General features: G+C 40.5%; 1 protein-coding gene across 4 annotated transcripts in view; it reads right to left on the bottom strand.

The window, feature by feature from the left end:
- Window positions 1–22,906, bottom strand: part of MAPKAP1 (MAPK associated protein 1) — a 273,338-nt gene that overhangs the window by 48,112 nt on the left and 202,320 nt on the right. For 3 of the 4 annotated variants that reach the window (XM_064377972.1, XM_012458134.2, XM_064377978.1), the window contains exon 8: window positions 18,766–18,873. The exons of the other annotated variant lie outside the window; for it this stretch is intronic. In XM_064377972.1, the coding sequence (XP_064234042.1) occupies window positions 18,766–18,873 (108 nt within the window). The remainder of the gene's footprint in view (window positions 1–18,765; window positions 18,874–22,906) is intronic. 4 annotated transcript variants of the gene reach the window in all.

Below are 22,906 nucleotides of genomic sequence, written 5' to 3'. Positions count from 1 at the left end.
ACTGGTATGCTCTCACTGAATTTTGCTAAATAAATAATAGCTAGCATATATGAGTGCTTAAAAAGTGTCAGTCATGCCTGTCTCTGCCATTAGACTGTAAACCCAAAGAGCAAAGGGGTCCCTTTCTCATCACTGCAACTCAGATATTGCCAGTGATACCATTCAGAGGATAAAGCAAGAGCTCAATAAACATGTACTGAATGAATACCAGGTGCCATGTCCACAGGAAGGTGAGGGTCAGAGAGACAGAGTAACTTAACCAACATCACATCTCCAGGACACTGCAGAGCTTCACTCCACATCTGCAAGGGCCACTGGGCAGCCCATTTCCTTTCTTTGCAGTGCCTACAATTTTGGACAGAGATGCCATGATCCTGATTACCACTCTCTCCTGGGTAATATCCACATCCCAAACTGAGGGGCTGGTTAGGATTTGGAGTTTAGAATAATCATTCTCTTTTTCCAATCCTCATTTTTACTGAAACATAACTGCCAAAACATGTTTTATTTCTATTTTAGAACTTCTTACACATGAGAATTTTGGTAAAATATTAAAATCCTTTAATGTTTTAAAAATCATTTAAAGTAATCTTTCTTGAGAAAATGCTATTATTAGATAAAAGTTAACTCTGAGCTCAAGAACTTCTGTTTTCTTTACTAATTAGTGTTTTCTAAATATTGCAGGTATTTTATTTGGAAAGAGGTAACAGCTCATAATGCTAAAATGCCAATTACTAAAAAAAAAAAAAAAAAAAAAACCCACACTTAAGATTTTTACATTTTATGATGTTGGATTAAAACCAATTTAAAAATTACTATAACGTGACATATAATTTTTTACTGAGCAATTTCAATGCCAGCTGCTAATAAAGCATCTTAGCTATAAATGATAATTCAGATGCTTTTAGATAAAGTGGTGCATAAATATGGCTGGAAATTGATTTAGCTTCTTACAGAAGCTACTGAAGAATGACATATTTTGTTTAATACACCAGCTAATGTAGTCCTAAAAGCTCAAACAAGTGCCAGTTTTCACTCCTAAATTTGCTGTGGGAGATTAATGAAAACTTTATATTTTGCTGAAATGTTAATAATGGGCAGATGAGATGATAGGATTTTAGTAGAGGTCTTAAAGCTATGAAATAACCAGCAAGGCTTGTCAATTTCCTTGTATTAATTTTGTACAAGACTTATATAGCTGGAGCTGGCTCAACACACTAATGCTTCTTGCATTGACCTTCTACTCTCTGATAGTGTAAATTCATATCCTATTTGAGGATTTAAGTCCCCCCGCCTGATACCTGGGGGAGTTCTGAGCCTTGCCCCAGCTGACATGGGGTGTGTTTGCGTTTATAATCAGAAGGCAACAGCACCTGGGGGAGTAGAGAAGGAAGAGTCCTGTACTCGCCTCCAATTCAAGCTGCTCATTCCAAAGCAGGTTATCTGATGACTGGGATCAACTTCTGGTTTTGGAGTTCCAGTGTCATTTGTCATTTCTTTTTTTTTTTTGAGAAAGAGTTTCACTCTTGTTGCCCAGGTTGGAGCGCAATGGTGAGATCTCAGCTCACTGCAACCTCCACCTCCCTGGTTCAAGCGATTCTCCTGCCTCAGCCTCCTGAGTAGTTGGGATTACAGGCATGAGCCAACATGCCTGGCTAATTTTTGTACTTTTAGTAGAGATGGGTTTCACCATGTTGGCCAGGCTAGTCTCCAACTTCTGACCTCAGGTAATCCACCCACCTCAGCCTCCCAAAGATGTGAGCCACTGCACCTGGCCTCCAGTGTCATTTCTCAAAGTGGGTTCAGGAGTACCACTTGTTGGAGGGGTCATGTCTATCGTACATGCAATGTGCAACCACTTCTCTCCTCATGCCAGAAGTATGCTAGACTGTGGGGGGCACCTGCAAGGCTAAAGCGAGGTTCCTGATCTTCAGGAGCTTACAAATTAGCTATAGGCCACAAAATAGTACAAGGCAGAAAGAAGTGCCTAATAAATGGTGCCTGCAATAGACACTTGATCTAAAGACAAATACCTGAAGCAAAGCGTTCATTACTCCAAAAGCGTATTTTTTGGACCAGAAAGTTCTATGGCTTTGCACGTATACTTTTACTGTTTGTATCCTTCTGGAAAGGAGTGAACTAACCACACATGAAAGATGAAAGATGCTTGATATGGTACCATTTGCATATTAAAATTATTACTCTAGTATAAACTTCACATTAAAAAATCCACTTCTGTTCAAGAGAAGACATTTTTAGCAACTCAAAGTGAAAAGTAGAGAGAACCAGAACATCTTAAAAATAAACATACTAAAATACCAAACAAAAACTACTCCCTGTTAATTCAATTGAAATATAACCCATGGGTATTTTGTTAAATTAGCAATTAAAAAGGTCACAAGCAATTAAATGAAACAAAAGCCACACTGTGTTCATCTACATTAATGCTGAACTGGGTCTCCTCGTGAATGACAAGATAAATTGTTATGGTGCCTTCAAAGACTTCACAATGTATTTTGTCAAAGTCGGGAGTGTTAATGTCTCTATATGCCATGGATTACCATAATGTATTGTGTCAAAACGCTCAAGCTGCAATAACTCAAAGATGTATTGTGATAGATCAAATTTTGGGGTGGGGCCTAATAGTGACTTGAGCACCACAGCTCAAATGGACTGACAACAAGGCTCTGGAAGAATGACAATCACAATGTAGGAAGGTATGGAGGACAAGCAAAAAACCCAGGAAGGAAAAGAGCTTAACTCTCTGGAGTATGAAATCAGGAAAGGGGAACTTAGGAATGAGGCCTGGCACCTGTCTTCAGTGAAGAATGGCAAAAAGAGGCCATGGCAGGCAAAGGGAGGCAGAGAGAAATTGAGGAAGGAGGCAGGTAGAGTCTAGGGCCTGCAGCCAAGAAAGAAAGAGAAGGTGCTGTGAGGCAGCCTTGAGACTTAATAACTAACATTAGAAAGAACATGGAATGTAAGAGTTCAGAAATGCAGATTCAAACTCTCATGGGTCAAGGCTGGGTCAAAACCTTGCCAAGGGTTCCACTGTTAGGAAAGGTGAAACGGGACAGATCTGTGGGACTATGGAGTCCACGTGACTTCCCCTTTCCTTTTCCCTCCCCTCAAGGGGCTCAAGGCTGTTCCTGCCCTACCTACCTCACCACGCTCCTACAGCAACGGCACGGTAACAGACTGTTGAGTCGAGTAACTGTAAACTCTAAATCGGTTGTTCTCAAAGTGCAGACTGGGACCTGTGGTGGTGGTAGTGGGGAATTCCCAAGTCCCCTTCAGGGTCCATAATAGCAATACTATTTTTATAACAACAGCAAGACATGACTTACTTTTTTCACGCCCATTCTCTTAAAAGTGCACAAAGGAATAAAAAGCTTGGCCAGGCACTGACACCTGTAATCCCAGCACTTTGGGAGGCCGAGGTGGGCAGATCACCTAAGGTCAGGAGTTTGAGACCAGCCTGACGAACATGGTGAAATCCCGTCTCTACTAAAAATACAAAATTAGCTGGGCGTGTTTGCGCATGCCTGTAATCCGATACTTGGGAGGCTGAGGCAGGAGAATCACTTACACCCAGGAAGCAGAGGTTGCAGTGAGCCAAGGTCGCACCATTGCACTCCAACCTGGGCAACAAGAGTGAAACTCCATTTCAAAAAAAAAAAAGAAAAAAAAGAAATAAAAAATTCATTGATTATGGTTCTGTTGCTACAATGCAACTAATCTTTAAGAAACTACCACCTGAGTTTTGGTATAGCAGCAAAAATTAATACCCACAATTATCTGAAATGCTATTGAAATATTCTTCCCTTTTGCAACAACATATCTGTGTCAGGCCAAATTTTCTTCATATACTTTACCTAAAGCAATGTATTGTACCAGACTGAATGCAGAGGCAGATATGAAAATCCAGGTGTCTTCTATAAGCCTAGACATTACAGAAATTTACAGAAAGATCAAATAATGACACTCTTCTCATTAAAAATTTTAGGCCTGGCTGGATGCGGTGGCTCATGCCTGTAATCCCAGCGCTTTGGGAGGCCGAGGCAGATGGATCACTGGAGGTCAGGAATTTGAGACCAGCCTGGCCAACATGGTGAAACCTCGTCTCTACAAAAACACAAAAAATTAGCCAGGGGTGGTGGTGCATGCCTGTAATCTCAGCTACTCTGGAGGCTGAGGCAGGAGAATCACTTGAACCCAGGAGGCAGAGGTTGTAGTGAGCTGCGATTGCAGCACTGTATTCCAGCCTGGGTGACAGAGCAAGACTCTGTCTCAAAAGAAAAAAAAAATTTAGGCCAAGTTCAGTGGCTCACGCCTGTAATCCCAGCACTTTGGCGGGGGGCAAGGTAGGTGGATTGCTTGAGTCTAGGAGTCTGAGATCAGCCTGCGCAACATGGCAAAATCCTGTCTCTACAAAAAATAGAAAGATTAGCTGGGTGTGGTGACTGACACCTGTAGTCCCAACTACTCAGGAGGTTGAGGTGGGAAGGCCACTTGGGCCCAGGAGGTTGAGGCTACAGTGAACTGTGATCACACCATTGCACTCTAGCCTGGGCAACACAGTGAGATCCTGTCTCAAAAAAATTTTTTTAAAGAAATTATAGTTATTTTTCATAAAATTTGTCATTTGGGCCAGGCACAGTGGCTCATGCCTATAATCCCAGTACTTTGGGAGGCCAAGATAAGTGAATTACTTGAGTCCAGGAGTTTAAAACCAGCCTGGGCAACATGGCAAAATCCCATCTCTACAAAAAATACAAGAAAAAGTAGCCAGGCCTGGTGGTATGCTGCTTCTATGGGCATAGATAGCTACTTGGGAGACTGAGGTGGGAGGATCGCTTGAGCCTAAGAGGTGGAGGTTGCAGTGAGCTGTGATTGTACCACTGCACTCTAGCCTTGTGACAGAGAGAGATCCTATCTCAAAAAAAAACCCCAAAAAATAAGTAAAACTGTCATTAACATTAATGAATTTACTGTTTTTTCAATGAATTAATATTTTCAAATTAATCAATTTTTACTTTTGATACAATACATATCACTCAATAAACAAAAGCTTGGTCAAGTGTGGTGGCTCACACTGTAATATCAGGACTTTGGGAAGTCAAAGCAGGAGCACTGTTTGAGGCCAGGAGTTCAAGACCAGCCTGGGCAACATAGTGAGACCTTAATAAAAGTTAAAAAACAAAAAATCAGCCAGGCATGGTGGTACATACCTGTAGTCCCAGCTGCTTGGGAGGTAGAGGCAAGAGGGTCACCTGAGCCCAGGAGTTTGAGGCTACAGTGAGCCGATTTGCCACTGCACTTCACCCTGGGCAAGACCTGGTGACAGGGCAACACCTCACCTCAAAATAACAAAACAAAACAAAAGCTCTTTGGGGTCTTCAATAACGTTTAAGAGTATAAAGAGGTCCTAAGGCCAAAAAGCTTGAGAACTGCTGACTTTACTGGTTATAATGCCATGTTTTCATTGCCCCCGATAGCTAATAATGGGAAAAAAAGTGCAGTTATAGCTATGTATATGTGTTACAACCTGACAACAAACACAGCTGCGAAGCCTGTACACACAAAAAGCAACAAGTTTACGTTCAGGTGATCAGACCAAGGCTAATTATAAATACTGCTTTATAGTTTATAGTGTTTTCATATATGTGATTTCATTGGAACTGAGGGAGACACTCAGAGGTACATGACTTTATTTCAAACCAATAGGCACTAATCATTAAATCAAAGCTCAGATCAACTCACTGTATGTTACTGGAAGATGTCTTGTATTTGTAGATATAAACTGCATGGAACTTATTCATTTTATGGTCCAATGAGTCTTAGACAAAGTCTAAAAGGCCCCAATCTAGTTATACATTAAAGCAACTTCAGTATCTCTTCTCTAAAAGGATCTATGCCAACTCCAGAACTCAATTGGAAGACCAGTGGCCTCTGTTACATTCTCACCTTTGTCCATAGCACAATCCTGTTGTGTTCCTTTCAAACTAGCTAACAGTTACTTAACACCAGCCATATGCCAGGGGCTGTGCTAGTGCTTCAGGAATTTAGGGCAATGGCAGCATTCCCAGATGATGGGAAGGGAGACAGGGAATCCATGGAGGAACAGCATAGGAGAAAACATAAAGTCTGCAAAGCATGAGGACGTACACAGGGAACACCAAGTGTCTGCCTTTGCCACAGTGTGTGAAGCGGAATGGTGGAAAAGCAAATGGTGGCAGTGTGAGTAGTTCTTCAAAAGTGGGGCAGTATCTAGCTCAGGACCTGGCACACAATTAAGTAAAATAATGCAAGTGACTGACAATGAGGAGTACATAAACCCTCTTCTGCTCCACTCTATCTCGAAGTCTTACTGCTACTTCCCACGCAGAGGCCCTGTTTCAGCTAAACTGGACTTTGCTCAAGTTATACCATTTGGTCAGAATGTCCTTTATGCTCTAAAATTTATATGCTTCAAAGTCTAGCCCAAATGGAACCTACCCTGTCCCTCTCCTGAAGCATTACAGCCCTTTGTTGAAGGTTCGTCTGGTAAGTCTCTTACATGATAAGTATCTGCACCCCTTCTGGACTAAGAACTTGAAGGCAGGAAGGTTCCATTCTACAAAGCACACTGTCTGTCACACAGTAGATGTCCAATAAATGCTGCTGGTGGAACCAGTGAAGTTTGGTGCAACACAGCTTAACCATTAACAGTACCTGAGGTTTGTACCCCACCCCTTGTATTTGCCTTGGTTAACAGCACCTCACATACCTTTCCTAGTTTTCCATTCAGACTCCCCAACAGACTAGGTTTATTGAGGACCAGGGTTCTGCCTTAACAACTGTACAGCGGCTAACACGCACTGAGGGCCTACCACATGCCGGCACTAAGCTCAGCATTTTAAAGACGTCATCTCATTCCATTCTCCCGATGCCCCTTTAAGTTGCATATCATCCTCTTTTCACAGGTGAGGAAAATGAAGCTCGGAATGTCATCCTGCTATAGTAGTCATACAAACAGTACAAGGTGGAGCTAGGAACTGAACCCAGGTCTAATTCCAAAATTGCACCTTTAACCACATAACCTCCGTGAGTAAAAACGTTCCTCAGATGGGCTGGAAATGCATAACTCCATGGGCTGTAACGGTATCTAAGGAGAACACAGTCACGCCTGACCGGGCCAGAGCAAAAGAATCAGGGAGAAAACCTAACTCTCCACTCCCTTGGTAAGACTCAAAGCTGGATGCATAAGTGAGTCATAGAGAAAAACTCTTCCTTGGCGCTCTGCATCCATCACATTTTTTTCCAGAGGCCTTTTAAGTCCCCAAAGCCTCGTAAGTCCAAAACTTCTCTTCCATAAACACTTCCCTTTGGCTACTAGTCATTTTTGCTGGTCTCTAAAAACAATCAATAGGTGATATACTAAAACACACACACACGCTCGTGCCCCCCGCCTGCCCACCGCTCTGCAATAATCTCTTTAAAGCCATCAGAATCACGCAGTAGGATATACTATACCCTTCACTAGAATCTGCCATGCTACCACCGGGGCAGGGATCTTTGCTGTCAGTGCTTAATTGATTAAACTCTGGGAGCCAGAGCCAGCCAAGCTGGAGGACTTTCCACATGGAGATTTCAGACCCCCTTCAATAAATCAAGGTAATCCTGTTTTATGAGGTGGTCACAAAGAAACAGTTTCAGGGTTGTAGAAATTCTAAAAGAGCAGATCATGGAAGGGGGGCCTAGAAGGCTCTGCATCTTAGACCCTTGCCATCCCTCACAGCCACTCCACTCCACTCCACTCCATTTATTCATTCCCAAATACGCCAAGCTCCTTCTCATCTCAAAGCCTTCAGATGAGCAGTCCCTTGGCCTGGAACATTCTTCTCTTACTCATTGGACTCCTTTTTCTTCTAACTCAAGCCTCCTACTCCTCTCACCGGCTCTGGTCTCCTGCTATGCATTCTTTTCTACCCTTCACAGCACTGATCACAGCTGTGGGCTCTATAACGTGGGGCTAAGTCTCAGCACAGTGGCTGGCCCAGAGGAGGGTTCAATCAATGTCTGGGGAATGCATGAGCAAATATGTGCCCAAAGTGAATCCAATACCCTTTACAGGATGAAGCATGACCATTTAAGGGTCTGGAACAATGGTTCACTACAGGTCTGCTGGGAAGTTAATGACACAATTCCCATTATTTCCTCTTTCTCTAATATGTCTTTGTCCATGTTCAAAGCCCAGGGAAAGTAATGGGGTCTTCTCAGGAGCATGGCATTCTTGACAATTTACATGGCAAAATATCTAAGAACTGTAACATCTGATCAACACCAAGGTGTCCCTTTCTCTGACTCGAGAGTCAGAGAATGAGGGCACATCCACTGGAAGAACCCAACCTCCCATCCAGAGTCACTGCAGAAATGTCACCTGATGCATTATCGAACCATTAGTTAGGACCTTCAGGGCGAATTCTGGGGCCAGGAGCCTATGAGAGGGATGCAAATCTCCATGCCCTCACTTAGAGCCCAGACAGGGTTTGTGGCTCATCAAACATGCTTCCTTACTGCTCTAATGTACCAGTGTATCGCTTAATGAAAGTTCTTAATTGTAATTCGATTAATTACATACACAGAGTCCCCAATTACATTTTCCAATAAGACATTGGCTGTGGTACAGGTCTAAATGCACTTAAACCAATTTTAATATATTAAGACCAATTTCCCTTGAATACTAATTACTACCTAATGATAAAATGAAAAGGGGGAAGTTTTAGAGAAAGAGGAGAGTGAAAAATGCAAATCATGTGGAAGTTCTCAGCCCACACAGCACAGTTCAGGCACTCATTACTGAAAAGTAGGTGTGGACAGGGCACAAGCTTGCTTCCACACAGGTCAACACAGCATTTTGCCCCAGGTGTCAGTTACCCTTGGCGCGGACCAACGCCCAAAGGGGCCTGTGGGAAGTCCAAGGGGCTAGAGGAAAAGAAAACAGGAATCACAGGTAGGGAAAGGCTCACCACACACATGCTCAGACAAGCTATGGTGTCTGTGACAGCTGCTTGGCCTCTGAGTCTCAGGCAAAGACACTCAGTAATGAACACTTGTACAGTATACTGCGGTTCACTCTGCGCTTTTACTGTATACAATCTCATTGACTTGTTTCAATGGTTTAAGCCTCACAACAGCTTTACAGTGTAGGGATTACCATCACATTTTGCAGCAGGGGAAATGAGGCCCACAGGGAAGGAGGACTTGTCCAAGGTTACACAGTGGTGCCAAACATCTTGCCTTCACATTGCCAACCAGCCCACACTAACAGAGAGGAAGAGGTGGACTCATAGGTATTCTTATGTGGCAAATAATATTTCTGTTTCATTTAAATTCTAACAGCATGCAGCAAGCAGGGAGCTATTATGCAATATTGACTTGGATAAAAATCCTCACCCTATAGAAAATTCCTTACAGTGAACACTTACCCACTGAAGCCAGACAGGTAACTGGCTTTCAGCAATAATTCAACCTAAAATATGTAAAATGAACATCAAAAGTCATTTTCATTTGTAAATAGAGTTTATTTGCATGATCACATTTTCTTGTGTATTTGAAGAGTGCTGTTGTGGTATAATAAAGGAGGTGTTTAAGTCACATGACAGAAATGAGAGGGATCGGTAATTTGTAACCGAAGAAGGCAAAGCCTCCAGAAGCAGCGCGGAACCACCAGGGAGTCTCCAGAGCTGGCACAGAGCACACACAGGAGGAAGAATCAGCCTGTTATAAATAAGCATCACAAAGAGGGTCTGGAAGCACACCAGGATAAAGCTGACTTTCATCCTCTTTCTACAGCTGCTTCTTCCCTTTCTCCGTTTCTATTTAGTAGTGGTGGTGGTAGTCTAACAAAGAAACCCCTACACACAAAGATGCTCACTCAAACCCAAGTTCTCCTTAAAAGCCATCTTGTATTTGTGCTTGATCCAGTGAGAAGCCTGGAGATATGAGGGCCTCAGGAGGCTCACTCTATCAGGGGGGAAGAGCCAGTCCTGGCCACAGACACCAGGATGTGGAGGGGACTCAGACCTGGTTCCTCTCCCGTGCAAGGGGTGGTCACAATCCAGTGTGGAACTTTGCAAGTCCATTCAGGGGAACTGGTGATCAGAGAGGTAGCAAGGATAGGAACTCTGATGAGCCCAGGGAGGGGCAGCCTGGTGGTCCGGGCAGCTACTAGGAGTTGCCTCCTCTCCTCGGGCTTCAAGGGGAAAGTGAAGGAGGTAAATCAGGGCTTTCAGACTAAGACCTCTGGATGTTCTTCCCTTCCATAGTCCACCCTCCTGGGTGACTACCTACCTGGTGAGTTGAGGCCCTTCCTCAGTCTAACATTAAAATTAGGAAATAATAATTTCAATAAGGTACTGAAATAATGGATGATCTTAAACGTTTATTTTGTGAATCTCCTTCCAAATAAAAGAAGATCAAAGGAAGCTGAATTAATGTTTAGAGAGCAACTGAAGCCTCTCTCTACAGCAACTTCTATTTAGGAAATAAAATAATTAGATTCAGCTCTTTCACCAGACAATGAATAAAAGACACAGTTTTCCAGGCCTCTCATTATTGTTTATGTGATATTAGCAAATCACTTCAACCCTCTGTACTTCAGTTTCCTCTTCTATAAAGCAAGGATGATGACCACATGGCCTAAAAGGTTGTTAGAACAACAGCACTTATATCTCATTTAATCCTCACCAAATCCTTGTGAAATAGATTTGTTTGCCTCCATTTATACATAAAACGGAGGCTCAGAGATGTTGTCCACTGTCAGAGGCTGCAAATGGTTCACCCAAGGTCTGCCTGATTCTAACGTCTGTGCTTTAAGCACTATAAGTGACAGACTTGTCAGTGATAAAACAGAAAGATGGTGTCTGACACTTTGTTCGTATTCCATGAAGCCATCTTAATTTTAGGCTTATATTGGCCCTGATGATGGGAAATTCCACTTTCTCTCTTAAAGCTGTGGAAAGAATAGGTTGGTTCAAGCAGCAGTTTTCTTCTAAGGACCTGCAGGGGCTACCTCCACATGGTTGGTGGGAAAGGTCACTGGCAACATGAGGCAGACAAGGGAATTGAGGCTTGGTTTGGTGCCAGGATTTATATAGAAGGTTGGACAAGAATGCAAGTCTTGTAATGTTACATCCTCCCCATAATGTACTTGGGCTTCCTTCTGGTATGATTCCAGCTTCTAGCAGGCAGTTGGCTGAAGGATGTAGTAGATTATCAGACAAGAATCCAAACTGGAAAGCTCAAGGACTTTGGCTTGTCATTTTCTTATTTAGGCCAAGATCCAAGCACAAATGTTAGCTCTCAGTCCCTAGGCAGAAACTCTAGTCATATCAGCTTCATTTGTAAGCTTCTCTCCCATAGCATATAAAGACAATTGTAAATGCCATTCTTAGGACTGAAGATTTAGACTGTCTTAACAATCTCAGGGTGGACTGTGGAATCAGACAGCTGACTGAAAATTTTGGTCTTATCACTTACTGGCTGGATAACTTCGAGCAAGTCACAACCTCTCCTCACAATGAGAATAATATCTTACAGGGTAGGCATGAAAATGGAAAGAGAAAGCATTTGCAAAATGCTAGCACAATGCCTTACAATAGTAGGCCCGAACAAAGGATTTTTTAAAAAACACTCTTTTCTGCAGGACTAGGTATGAGAGAAAGAAAAATAAATAAAAAAGAAATAATAACAAAAAACACTCATTGATGTGGTTGATATAAAATATTATGCCACATCCTTCCTTGGAAGAAAAACTGAAAGCCTTCTGTCCACCCTAATGGCAAACAGACTTCTCAAACAAATGGTTATATTTATAAAGATATATCCATTCTGGGACACCAAAAAATATTTGCTGGAAAGTCCCCTGCTTCTAAGTTCTCTGGTCCTAGGACACAGACTTACAGACCTGCCCCCTTCCCATTCTCCTTCCCTCTCCATTCTGGGTCACCCCGGTCTCATTAACAAAAACATCTCCTCGAGGGCTCTGCCAGGTCTAGGACTCCAAACCTCGACACCTGTACTTCATATGCTCTACCAGCCACAGAATGCTGCTCTTCCATTATTTATCAATTACAGTTAACATTTATTGAGTACTTATTATGTGCTGTTCTAAGAGCTGTATGATGATTAGAGGTCACTGAATCCTAGCAATCTTATGAGAGCAGATAACCCACCCAAGAGAGCTTAAGTAAATTGCCCAAAGTCACACAGCTAGGAAGTGGCAAGACCACAATGTGAACTGAGGCAGTCTGGCTTGACAGCACATTCTCTTAAGGACTGCATAATATAGGATCAGAATTTAGTCCACATCTATAATGGCTTTAAGGATAGGGAGGCTGTCCTAATCAAACATACCAACAGAAATGAAATTAATTCTGCTTTTGGAATGTTTTTCTTTGCCTCAATCCACTTTCTTAATAGGTAGCTAATGGAAAACAATGTAGTTTAGTTGAAATTCGTACTTAAAAAATTTTTAAAAGCCTTTAAAAGAATAAATTGTTTTATAATTTACTTCCATTTTACAAAGACTAGTTACGATATTCCATGGACTGTGATCTTTGTAAGTGCTGATAGGGCTTCTTTTGTTAACACAGTGATTTTGATTCAGATTGTCAAAAAGTGACTGCAAGTATCTTGCAAATCCTTTAAGACGGGGATGCTGAGGCTCACAGAGATCACACAACTGAATTAAGACCATGTTCGTGTTCAGAAGTAGACTGGGAACTACAGCCCAGATTGCAAAGCTTTATTCACTAACCCTCACAGCTTCTCTTTCTTAATGTTAGAAAACTTATCTTTTTTTAGAAAAAACAATTTGTGGCTGGGTGTGGTTGCTCACTCCGGTAATCCCAGTAGTACGGGAGACAGAAGCAAGCCTGGGCAACATAGCAAGACACCATCTCTACAAAAAGGAAATTAAAAAAAACTAGCCAGGTGTAGTGGTGTGTGCCTGTAATCATGGCTACTTGGGAGGCTGAGGTGGGAGAACTGCTTGAGCGAGGGAGGTCAAGGCTGCAGTGAGCTGTGATCTCACCACTGCACTCCAGCCTGGGCAACAGAATTAGACTCTGTCTCAAAAACAAACAAAAAAACTAATTTGAAATTATAATATACTGTGGAATACTACATAGTAGTTAAAAAGAAATTGGTGAATTTATATGTGAAATAATGAGGATTAATGTGGAATGATCTCTATATTATTAAAATGATAAAACAAAAATGCAGAACACTAATGTTTGTTATCATTTGTGTTTTTAAAAAAGAAATACAAATGCGTATGTATATGCATGAGTGTGCTTCTGTGTACACATACCTATGATACACATATACGAAATGTGCTTGCATATGCACAGATGATCCCTGGAAAGACATGGAAGAAACCAGGAACAATTATTGCCTCTTGGAGGAGAATTAGGGGATGGGAGAGACTTCATTTTCACTACAGACCCTTTAGTTACCTGAAATTTTTTTTTTTACATGTATAAGTGTTACATATCCAAGAAATTTACCAAGATTCTAATAAATACCACTTCATCTTACTTGTATAACAAGGAATCAACATTTTGAAACAGAGTCCACTATAAAGTTCCTACCTATGAATTAGTTCCTCAAGTATGTTTAAGATGACAGCCTTTAAAGAATGAAAAAAAAAATGACAGGGACAGAGGAAGACACTGTTTATTTCTATGGGGTAAAAATTCCGACAAGCAAGTCACATAGGAGTATATTAATGTAACTTTAACTTTGGCTCACTATGGTGTGGTCATAGAAATGGTATGAAATTTCAATTGTTACACTAAGACATTGTCTCACTATATGATCTTTATGTGGACTTGCCCTTATTTTTTGTCTGCTTTTCCTTTTTAGAAAGCCATGCATGCTCACTTTAGAAACTCTTGAAAGAACAAATATAAATAGGAAGGAAAATGAATTACCCAGAATTTTGCCAACCAGAGACAACCACTATTAACATTTTCTTTTCAGTTTTGCTTTTTGTTTTTACATAGTTGGGATTAATCGATGTGTCTTGACATTTTTTCCCCTTAATATTACATCACAGTTAAACCAAACATGCACTGCGAGAATAAACCCAACTTGGTAATGTTATATTGTTCTTTCAAAATAATATTAGATTCCGTTTATTAATATTTTGTTCAGGATTTTTGCATCTATATTTGTAACACTGGCCTGAAAATTTTCTGTCTTGTATGGTCTTTACTGAGTTTGGTTCTAAGATTATGATAACCTCTTAAAATAAATTGGAGGTTATAACCTCTTTTTCTATTCTCTGCAACAGCAGATACAGGATTGGAGTTATTTCTTGCTTAAGTTTTTGGTAGAAACTAGCTAGTGAAGTCATGTGAGGCTGGATTTTCTTTGTAGGAAGGTTCCTAATTACTAATTCACTTTTAAAAATAGTTATGAGAATATTCAGGTTTTCTATTTCTTCCTGCCTCAATTTTGTTGTCTTTTTTTATAAATTTGTTCATCTATAATTTAAATACTTTTGGTATAAATTTTTTCAAAATAATCTTGTATTTATTTACAAGACAGGATCTGAATGTTTAATGACAGGACCAGCAATGTACCTCCTTTTCATTCCTGTTACATCTGTGCTTCTCTTCCTCGTTTTTGTCCATTTCATTGGAGGTGTATTGATTTTGTTAGTCTTTTCAAAGAAACTGCTCTTGCTTCTAATGTTTCTGAATTTCTATTTCATTAATTTCTATTCTCCTTATTGCTTCCTTTCTTTTATTTGTTTTAGGTTTCTTTTTCTATTTCCATTTTTAATTTCTTGAACTGAATGCTTAGCTCATTTTACTGTTCAGCCTTTCTTCTTCTCACTCTGTTGCCAAGGCTGCCGTGCAGTGGCACAATCTCGGCTCACTGCAACCTCCACCTCCCAGGTTCAAGCAATCCTCCTGCCTCAGCCCCTGCTAGTAGCTGGGATTACAGGCATGCGCCACCGTGCTCAGCTAATTTTTGTATTTTTAGTAGAGACGGGGTTTCACCATGTTGGCCAGGCTGGTCTCAAACTCCTGACCTCAGGTGATCCACCTACCTTGGCCTCTCAAAGTGCTTGGATTACAGGTATGAGCCACCGTACCCAGCCCAGTCTTTCTTCTTTTGTGATACTTGAATTAGAGGTTTGTAAAATTTCCTTCAAATACCATTTTAGTTATATCCCCAAATTTTAATTTAAATTTTCATATCTTTCAGTCAAAATATTTTCTATTATCATTTCTGTTTTAAACCACAGGTTCAGAAGCCTGTTTCTCAATTTCCAAACATATGCAGATCTTCTAATTGTCTTGTTTTTCCCTAGCCTAAATTTCACTGTTATCAGAGAATGTATCACATATGATTTTGATCTTTTGATATGTAAGACTTACTTTATTGCTTAGTATATGGTCAATATTGGTAAATGTTCATGTGTGATTGGAAGAAAGATGTATCTGCAGTTGTGTAAAATATTATCTGTCCTCATGTACCTGTCCATGAGGTTAAGTTTAACTGATGTTTTAAAATTTCTATATTATACATTTTTAAAAAATGTATTTGCTGTTTCAATTACTGAGAGTTAAAATCTTCCTCCATGATTGGAGATCTGTATATTTTTCTTAGTAATTCTTCAGTTTTGCATAACATATTTTAAGGCTCATAGGTTTAGAACTGTTAAATCATCTAAGTAAACTGAACCTTTCTTCATTAGGAAGTAATGCTTTCTATATCTAAATATGTATTCTGCCTCATGTTAATATGGCTATACCAGATTTCAGTTGCTATCTGCATAGAACATCTTTCTCCATCCTTTTACGTCAAACTTTCAGTATCTTTGTTTTAGGTATTTGAGAAAAACCCATCATAATCATCTGAAAGGTAACAACAACAAATACTACTCCCAATGCCATTAGTTCATTTACTGAGATATCTGGGTTTAAATCTATTATGTTACTACATGTTTTCTATTTGTTCTCCTTTTGGGCTTTCTGCCCCTGGCAAACCCTGGACTTCTTCTGTCCCCTTTCCTCTAAAGGCTATCAACAACCCAGCTCAACCTTTAAGCTGCCACTGCTAGACAGGCAAATAATGTCAGGGCAAAAGTGCTCGAAGGCGTTGATCTCTTTTGTTTCAATCTTTCCCCAGATATGGCCATTGATTCTTTTCTATCTTGTGCTCTTTGATGACTTTACGATGATCATTTGTTTATTTTAATCAGCTGTTTAAGTTACCTTCAGTGGGAGAGTTGGTTCAAATTACTTAGTCTGCCTTTACTAGAAAGATAAAACACTGCAAAATTTTCCAATATAGGGATATAGGTTATCTGACTACTCTTCCAATGTTAGATATTAGAGATAATATTGTTAAAACACTGTACATAAATCTTTGTTGCATTTTAGATCTTTTCTCCTTAATTATTATTTTTTTAAAGCCAGAATCTCACTCTGTTGCCCAGGCTAGAGTACACTGGCATGATTTGAGCTCACTGCAACCTCTGTCTCTCGGGTTCAAGTAATTCTTATGCCTCATCCGCCTGAGCAGCTGGGATTACAAGCGCCCACCACCATGCTCAGCAAATTTTTTTTTTTTTTTTTTTTTGTATTTTTGGTAAAGACGGGGTTTTGCCATGTTGGCCAAGCTGGTCTCAAACTCCTGACCTCAGGTGATCTGCTCACCTCACCCTCCCAAAGTGCTGGGATTACAGGCAAGAGCCATCCTGCCCAGCCTCCTTAAGATAATTTCCAAAAACAGAAATATTGGAGAAAACATTTTCAGGTCTCTTGATACTTCCAGCTATATTACGCTGTTATACTACAGACCCCAGTGTTTGAGTATGCCTATTTCTCTATATTCTCTCCAGCAATGAGGACTCCCTTTGAAATACCTGGCCTATTTGATATGTGCTTCTAAAATGTTTGTATTTTACACTGTTGATAAGAATAAATATTTTCATAAATGTTTACTATTTAATTGAATTTTTTGGACCATTTGGGAATCAGTGATTTTTATTTCTATGTGTATTCACATAAGGTACTTATAACTGGTTGCAGACTGTGGGGACACCAGCCTTCTGCCTTTGAGAATTTGTTGCCAAATGTCAAAAGCATATTTCACCTTCCTGGTGAATTTTGTGCATTCTCTCTAGAAGAGGCTGTCTGGGGCCCTAGTCAAAGAGTAGCATCCTAGGCTGGGTGTGGTGGTTCACGCCTGTAATCCCAACACTTTGGGAGGCTGAGGCAGGCAGATCATTTGAAGTCAGGAGTTCAAGACCAGTCTGGCCAACATAGCAATCCTCCATCTCTACTAAAAATACAGAAAAACAAAAAACAAAAAACAAAAAGCTGGATATGGTGGTGTACGCCAGTAATCCCAGCTACTTAGGAAGCTGAGACATGAGAACTGCTTGAACCCAGAGAGCGGAGGTTGCAGTGAGTCAAGATCACGCTACTGCACTCTAGCCTGGGTGACAGGGCAAGACTCTGTCTCAAGAAAACCCCCAAAACCCAAACCAAAACAAAACAAAAAAAGAAAAATCAAAGAGTAGCAGTTTGATCTTGTTTAGAGGGTCAGTGGCATGAGTAAAGATCTACCATTCATTCACTCATTCAATCTACATTTACTGAGATCCTGCAGTACATAGTCTACAGCAGATCTCTATGAAGGGCAACTTGATACGGGTCAGGGTCACCCTCACAGACCTGACAATCTAGCAGGGGAGAGAGATATTAAATAGTCACTGAGAAAAATATGTAATTCTAAATACAGGCTGGCTGCAGTGGCTCACATCTGTAATCCCAACATTTTGGGAAATCAAAGTGGAAGGACTGCTTGAGGCCAAGAGTTTGAGACCAGCCTGGCCAATACAGCAAGACCGCATCTCTAAAAAAATAAGAATGACAAATAAATTAATAGATAGAAACACATGCAATGCAGAAAAGGTAGTACGCTGTGTGGCAGAATATAATGAGGGACTCGAATGAGGGGTGGATCAGGTTTAAGCAATGGGGGATAGGAAGATCATGGTGGCCTCTCTGAAGACAGGACATTTAAATTGAGACAAAGAATGAGAAAGAGTTATTAACCAGAATGGGGGAAGGAGCATTCCAGGTGGAAGAAACAGCCTGCGTAAAAGCTCCGAAGCAGGAAAGACTACAGACAGTCTGCTGCCGCAAGCGCAGTTTTCACACGTCACTTGCCCTTGTGTCAGTGGGAGTGTGGAGGAGAGGATGGCAAAATGCACAATTTGGAAACTCTGAAGAGAGAATGAACAAAGTTAACAAGTTTTAAAGTTCTCAACATAGCATAAGGAATCACACTGCCTCCTGCTAGAATATGCAAATGGTTAAAATTTTTCTAAAACCTGATGTCTGAATAGTGACACTGACAGGCCCAGTTGCTTTATATACAAAATAGCCTTTGCTTCAGAAAAGGCCTCATACTTCTAGGCTGTTTCCAGGGATGCTCCCAACTTAGGAAGATACAGTTTAACAGGAAAATATTAATCACAGAGTACTAAACAGGATGCAGCCTCTCGAAAAAGCATGAAATCAATCATTTCACTTTGGGATATACTTTTGGCATGAAGACTGCAGTCTGCCTTGGAAAACAGTCACTTCAAATCTGCCTAGGGAAGCCAGACCAGTGAGTGTTTCCAAACACATGACTTCTAAGCAAGTTTTCAACGGACAAAGTGGGCACGGAGCGAGGCGGCCAACATACTGTTCTCGCGGACCAGGCAGAACTCCCATGCGCTCTGGCTCTCCAAAGTGCTGTCCAGGTCAACGGCGACATTGGGCTCGCTCTGCTTCTCCAGGCGGTACTGAGGGCCTGGAAGATCAAAGGGGCAGGAGGAGGGGAGGAAGTCTGAAACAGTGAATTTAACATTTAAAAAACACCACATACTGGTGAAAAGCTGATAAAGCCTTAGTAAAGTATTAAAGTCTGTCTTGAGAATCTAGTCATCCAAGATGGAAGAGTTTGGGTTTTTTTCTGCATAAGGCTTCACATACTCATCTGTTCTATTATCAAGTCTGTTTAGACTCAGTTCTCCCCAAAACCAAGTAAGAAGTAAATGGCCTTTGAGTCAGAGTGACCTGGAGTCATATACGGCTATACCACTTCTCAGATATCAGCAGGTCACCTACCCTCTCTGAACCTCCATTTCCTAATATGTAATGTAGGAATAGTTATACCTTGAGAGACTGTTGTGAGAATCAGAGGTGATACAGGAAAAATGCTTATTAGAAATGTACCTGCCTCACAGGAGGCAATGTGATATATGTGGAACACTAATGATAACAGTTCAAACATTCAAAACAAATTGTAAACAGGTAAGCTTAAATAAATAAAGCTTGTATGACCTGGCATTCATATGTGGAAAAATTTTTTAAATTAAAAGGGAAATCTCAGATTTCTGAGTTATGATGATGAAAAGACAGTGGCTGCTGATTCACGTTTTTGTTGAAACGTGAATTTATGAAAACACAAGAGACACAGGTTCAATAGTACTGGAAGCCAGGAGTACTAGCTACCCTGCATCACACACAGAGTTCTTCTGGCAGACCTTAATAAAACACTGCAGCATTTTATACATTTATTCATGTATTTCTTTGTCAACCCAAATGACAATCTTGTTCTTCTCAGATAACACCTAACGGGTCCAATGATCAGATTCAAAAGACTGCTCCTGTGATCTGTTAATGGTTATTGAAATGATTAGAGGCATAGGAAACTGTCTTATTATTTTGACTCTGAAAGGCGTGTTTGGTCAGACAGAAGGAGAGGTGAGGGATCTGAGGGAAGCATCAGAGGCTGTGCAGGGCTCCCAGGCAGAACACGCAGTTTTAGATATGTTCTTCAGCTGTTGTTAACTTGCTGATTAATCACATCTAGTGTTTCTCTATCAGTAGTCTGAGGCATTTCACTCATTTCTAGTCATTCTCCTTCCCATGTTCTATGTTCAGCTGTAGCACTGTAGAGATTCATTTCAGTTTCAGGGTTTATTTGAACTTTTCTCTAATTGCTGTTTCATCAGCACTTCTGCCTATTCTGAATTCTTATATACATTCAGTTCTTTTTACACTACTTAAGTAAAGCTTTTAAACCTTTATAAGTAAACAAATGCTTAAAACATATACAACTATTTAAGCATATACATGGTCAGAAGTCTACACAGTTCTTTTAAGCTCTAATACACTATATTCATATCAAAAAGGTATTGTGTTTTAAAAATATATGTAGTAAATTTGTTTTTCAAAGAATTCTAATTTCAAAGTGTTAAATGGGCAGGCATGGTAGCCCCCACTAAGCAATTCTCCCAAATCCCAGCACTTTGAGAGGACCGCTTAAACCCAGCAGTTCACAACCAGTCTGGGCAACATAGTAACAACAACAAAAATTTAAAAATTAGCCAGGCATGACGGTGCGCACCTGTAAGTCCCAGCTACTCAGGAAGCTGAAGCAGGAGGGTTGCTTCAGCTCAGGCACTGGAGGCTCCAGTGAGCTATGATCACGCCACTGTACTCCAGCCTGGGCAACAGAGAGAATCCCTGTGTCTCTTAAAACCAACAAAAAAGGTGTTAAGTAAATCAAAGTACAGAAGGAAATGCAGGTAATTCTTGTAGACTCTACTACCTATCACTTGTCCATGCCAACAATTTTCAATTAAGAGGCACTTCTGCTATTGATCAGTGGATGCTGGCACATAATACTGGGTGGAGGGAATTGCAAAAAGCTGAACTTTAAGGAAACAGCTGTGGGCCCCTTCGGTCTAGTAGAGGAAAGGGAGTTACCCCTGACCCTGGAGGGCTGCTTAAACAATCTCTGACTGCTCCCATCTCCAAAACCTCCCAGAAACACAGTGTGTAGAAGCCACTGACATCCACTTCTATAAATGCATAGTGAAATCGGGGTATAAAGTTTGGCTATAATAATTCATTTTTCAGGCTGAGTATGGTGGCTCACAACTATAATCTCAGCACTTTGGGAAGCCAGGGCAGAAGGATTACTTGAGGCCAGGAGTTCGAGGGCAGCCTGGGAAACAGTGAACCCTGGTCTCAACAAAAAATTTTTTTAAGTTAGCTGGGTGTGGTGGTGCCTGCCTGTAGTCCCAGCTACTGGAGAGGCTGAGGTGGATCTCCTGAGCCCAAGGGTTCAAGGCTGCAGTGAGCTATGACTGTGCCACTGCACTAGAGCCTATCTCCAAAAAAAAAATTTTTTTTTTTAAAATAATAGCCCAAATTTGGGAACAACCTAGGTCTAACAACAGGATTGATTAAATATTGTGAAATAACCATAAAAATATTAAATGTGATACTACAAAAATATTTAATTTTACAAAACATGTTTATCATATGCTACTTTATGAAAGCAGCAAATTATAGCACATTATAAATTATAATTATAAAAATACAAATTATACAAATTATAATTTTAAAAATATAACAGCTGAGTGGGGTGACTATAGTTAACAATAATGTAGTATATATTTCAAAAGAAGCTAGAATAGAGGACATGAAATGTCCCCAATGTGTAGAAATGAGAAATATTCCAGGTGGTACCCAAATACCCTGACTCGATCACTATACATTCTATGCATATAACAAAATATCACATGTACTCCACAAATATATACAAACATTATGTATACATTTTAAAAAGGTAAATTTAAGCAAAAAAATACGTAAAGGAATAGAGGAAAAAGACTGGAAGGTTATTTCTAAAATGTGAATTGTAGTTATAATTGATAGTGTAATTAAAGTGTTTTTATTTTTCCTTTGTGTTTTTCTGTATTTTTCAAATTTGCTATAACAAATGAAGGCCACTTTTGTAATTTAAAAACACCAGATAAACTTAAAAGTTCTCCAATTTCTTAATATGCCATTTTTTTGAGGCTACTACAATTAGCACACATTGTGGCATCTCCAATGGGTCATTCGCATGCAATAATTTAATCACAACCAGACACAATCTGTTTATGTAAACATATTTTCATGTTAAGTAACCCTGCACCCTGGCATGTGTACTCTGAAAGCAGTGCACAGGCTGTTGGGCTTCTTAAGCTGTCAGCCTACCTGACAGCTGGATTATATATAAGCTACCACTTTCCCGATTACTGGGAGCTAAGCCCTGGCTGCATCAGGAGGAATTTCAGGCTGATCTCCTTTGCACATTTTTGTCCTACCAGTCCCTGCAGCTGCCTGGGAAACGTGGATCAGGGAAAACAGGGGAGTCAGGGAGTACCAGGAAGGATCCCTTATTCCTATAGATAACTCCCTGCTCCACTCTCAAAGCCACAAATCCCATCATCTGGCATTTATTTTATTCCTTGGATCTTGCAGATATTTCTATTAAAATTAGCTTTCTGAAAGTAGCTTCTTAGAAGGACTTTATTCTTGAAGCCCAGTATGGTGATGACTTCCATTTAATACATGCTCATTATGTGCCAAGCACGCTATATACCTTACCTCACTGAATCCTCACAGTAACCCCCAGAGGCAGATCTATTATCCCCAGTTCACAGATCGGGATGCTGGTGAACTAACTTGCCTAAGATCACAGAGGTAAGTAGGAAGGGGAAAATGAAATCCAAGGGGGTCTTCTGGCTCTAAAGCTTGTCTGCCTTGAACCCTTCTTCCTCCTGCAAACTATAAATTACTGGCCAGTTATAAAGAGGTCATAGTTTATACCATAAATAAAGGCTTTTTGTTGGGGGCGGGGATGTGGCATGTATGTACTTAGGCAACAATGCTGCAGGATGCAGTATGTGCACATGTACCCCAGAGCCCAAAGTACAAAAAAAAAAAAAAAAAGAAGAAGAAAAAAGTAAATAAATAAAGGCTTTTGTAGATTTGTGGATTCA

The sequence above is a fragment of the Aotus nancymaae genome, unplaced genomic scaffold (genome assembly GCF_030222135.1).
Source record: "Aotus nancymaae isolate 86718 unplaced genomic scaffold, 86718_ANA_hifiasm-v0.15.2.pri h1tg000003l, whole genome shotgun sequence".
Lineage (NCBI taxonomy): Eukaryota > Metazoa > Chordata > Mammalia > Primates > Aotidae > Aotus > Aotus nancymaae.
This window is presented reverse-complemented; position numbering and strand designations above follow the sequence as displayed.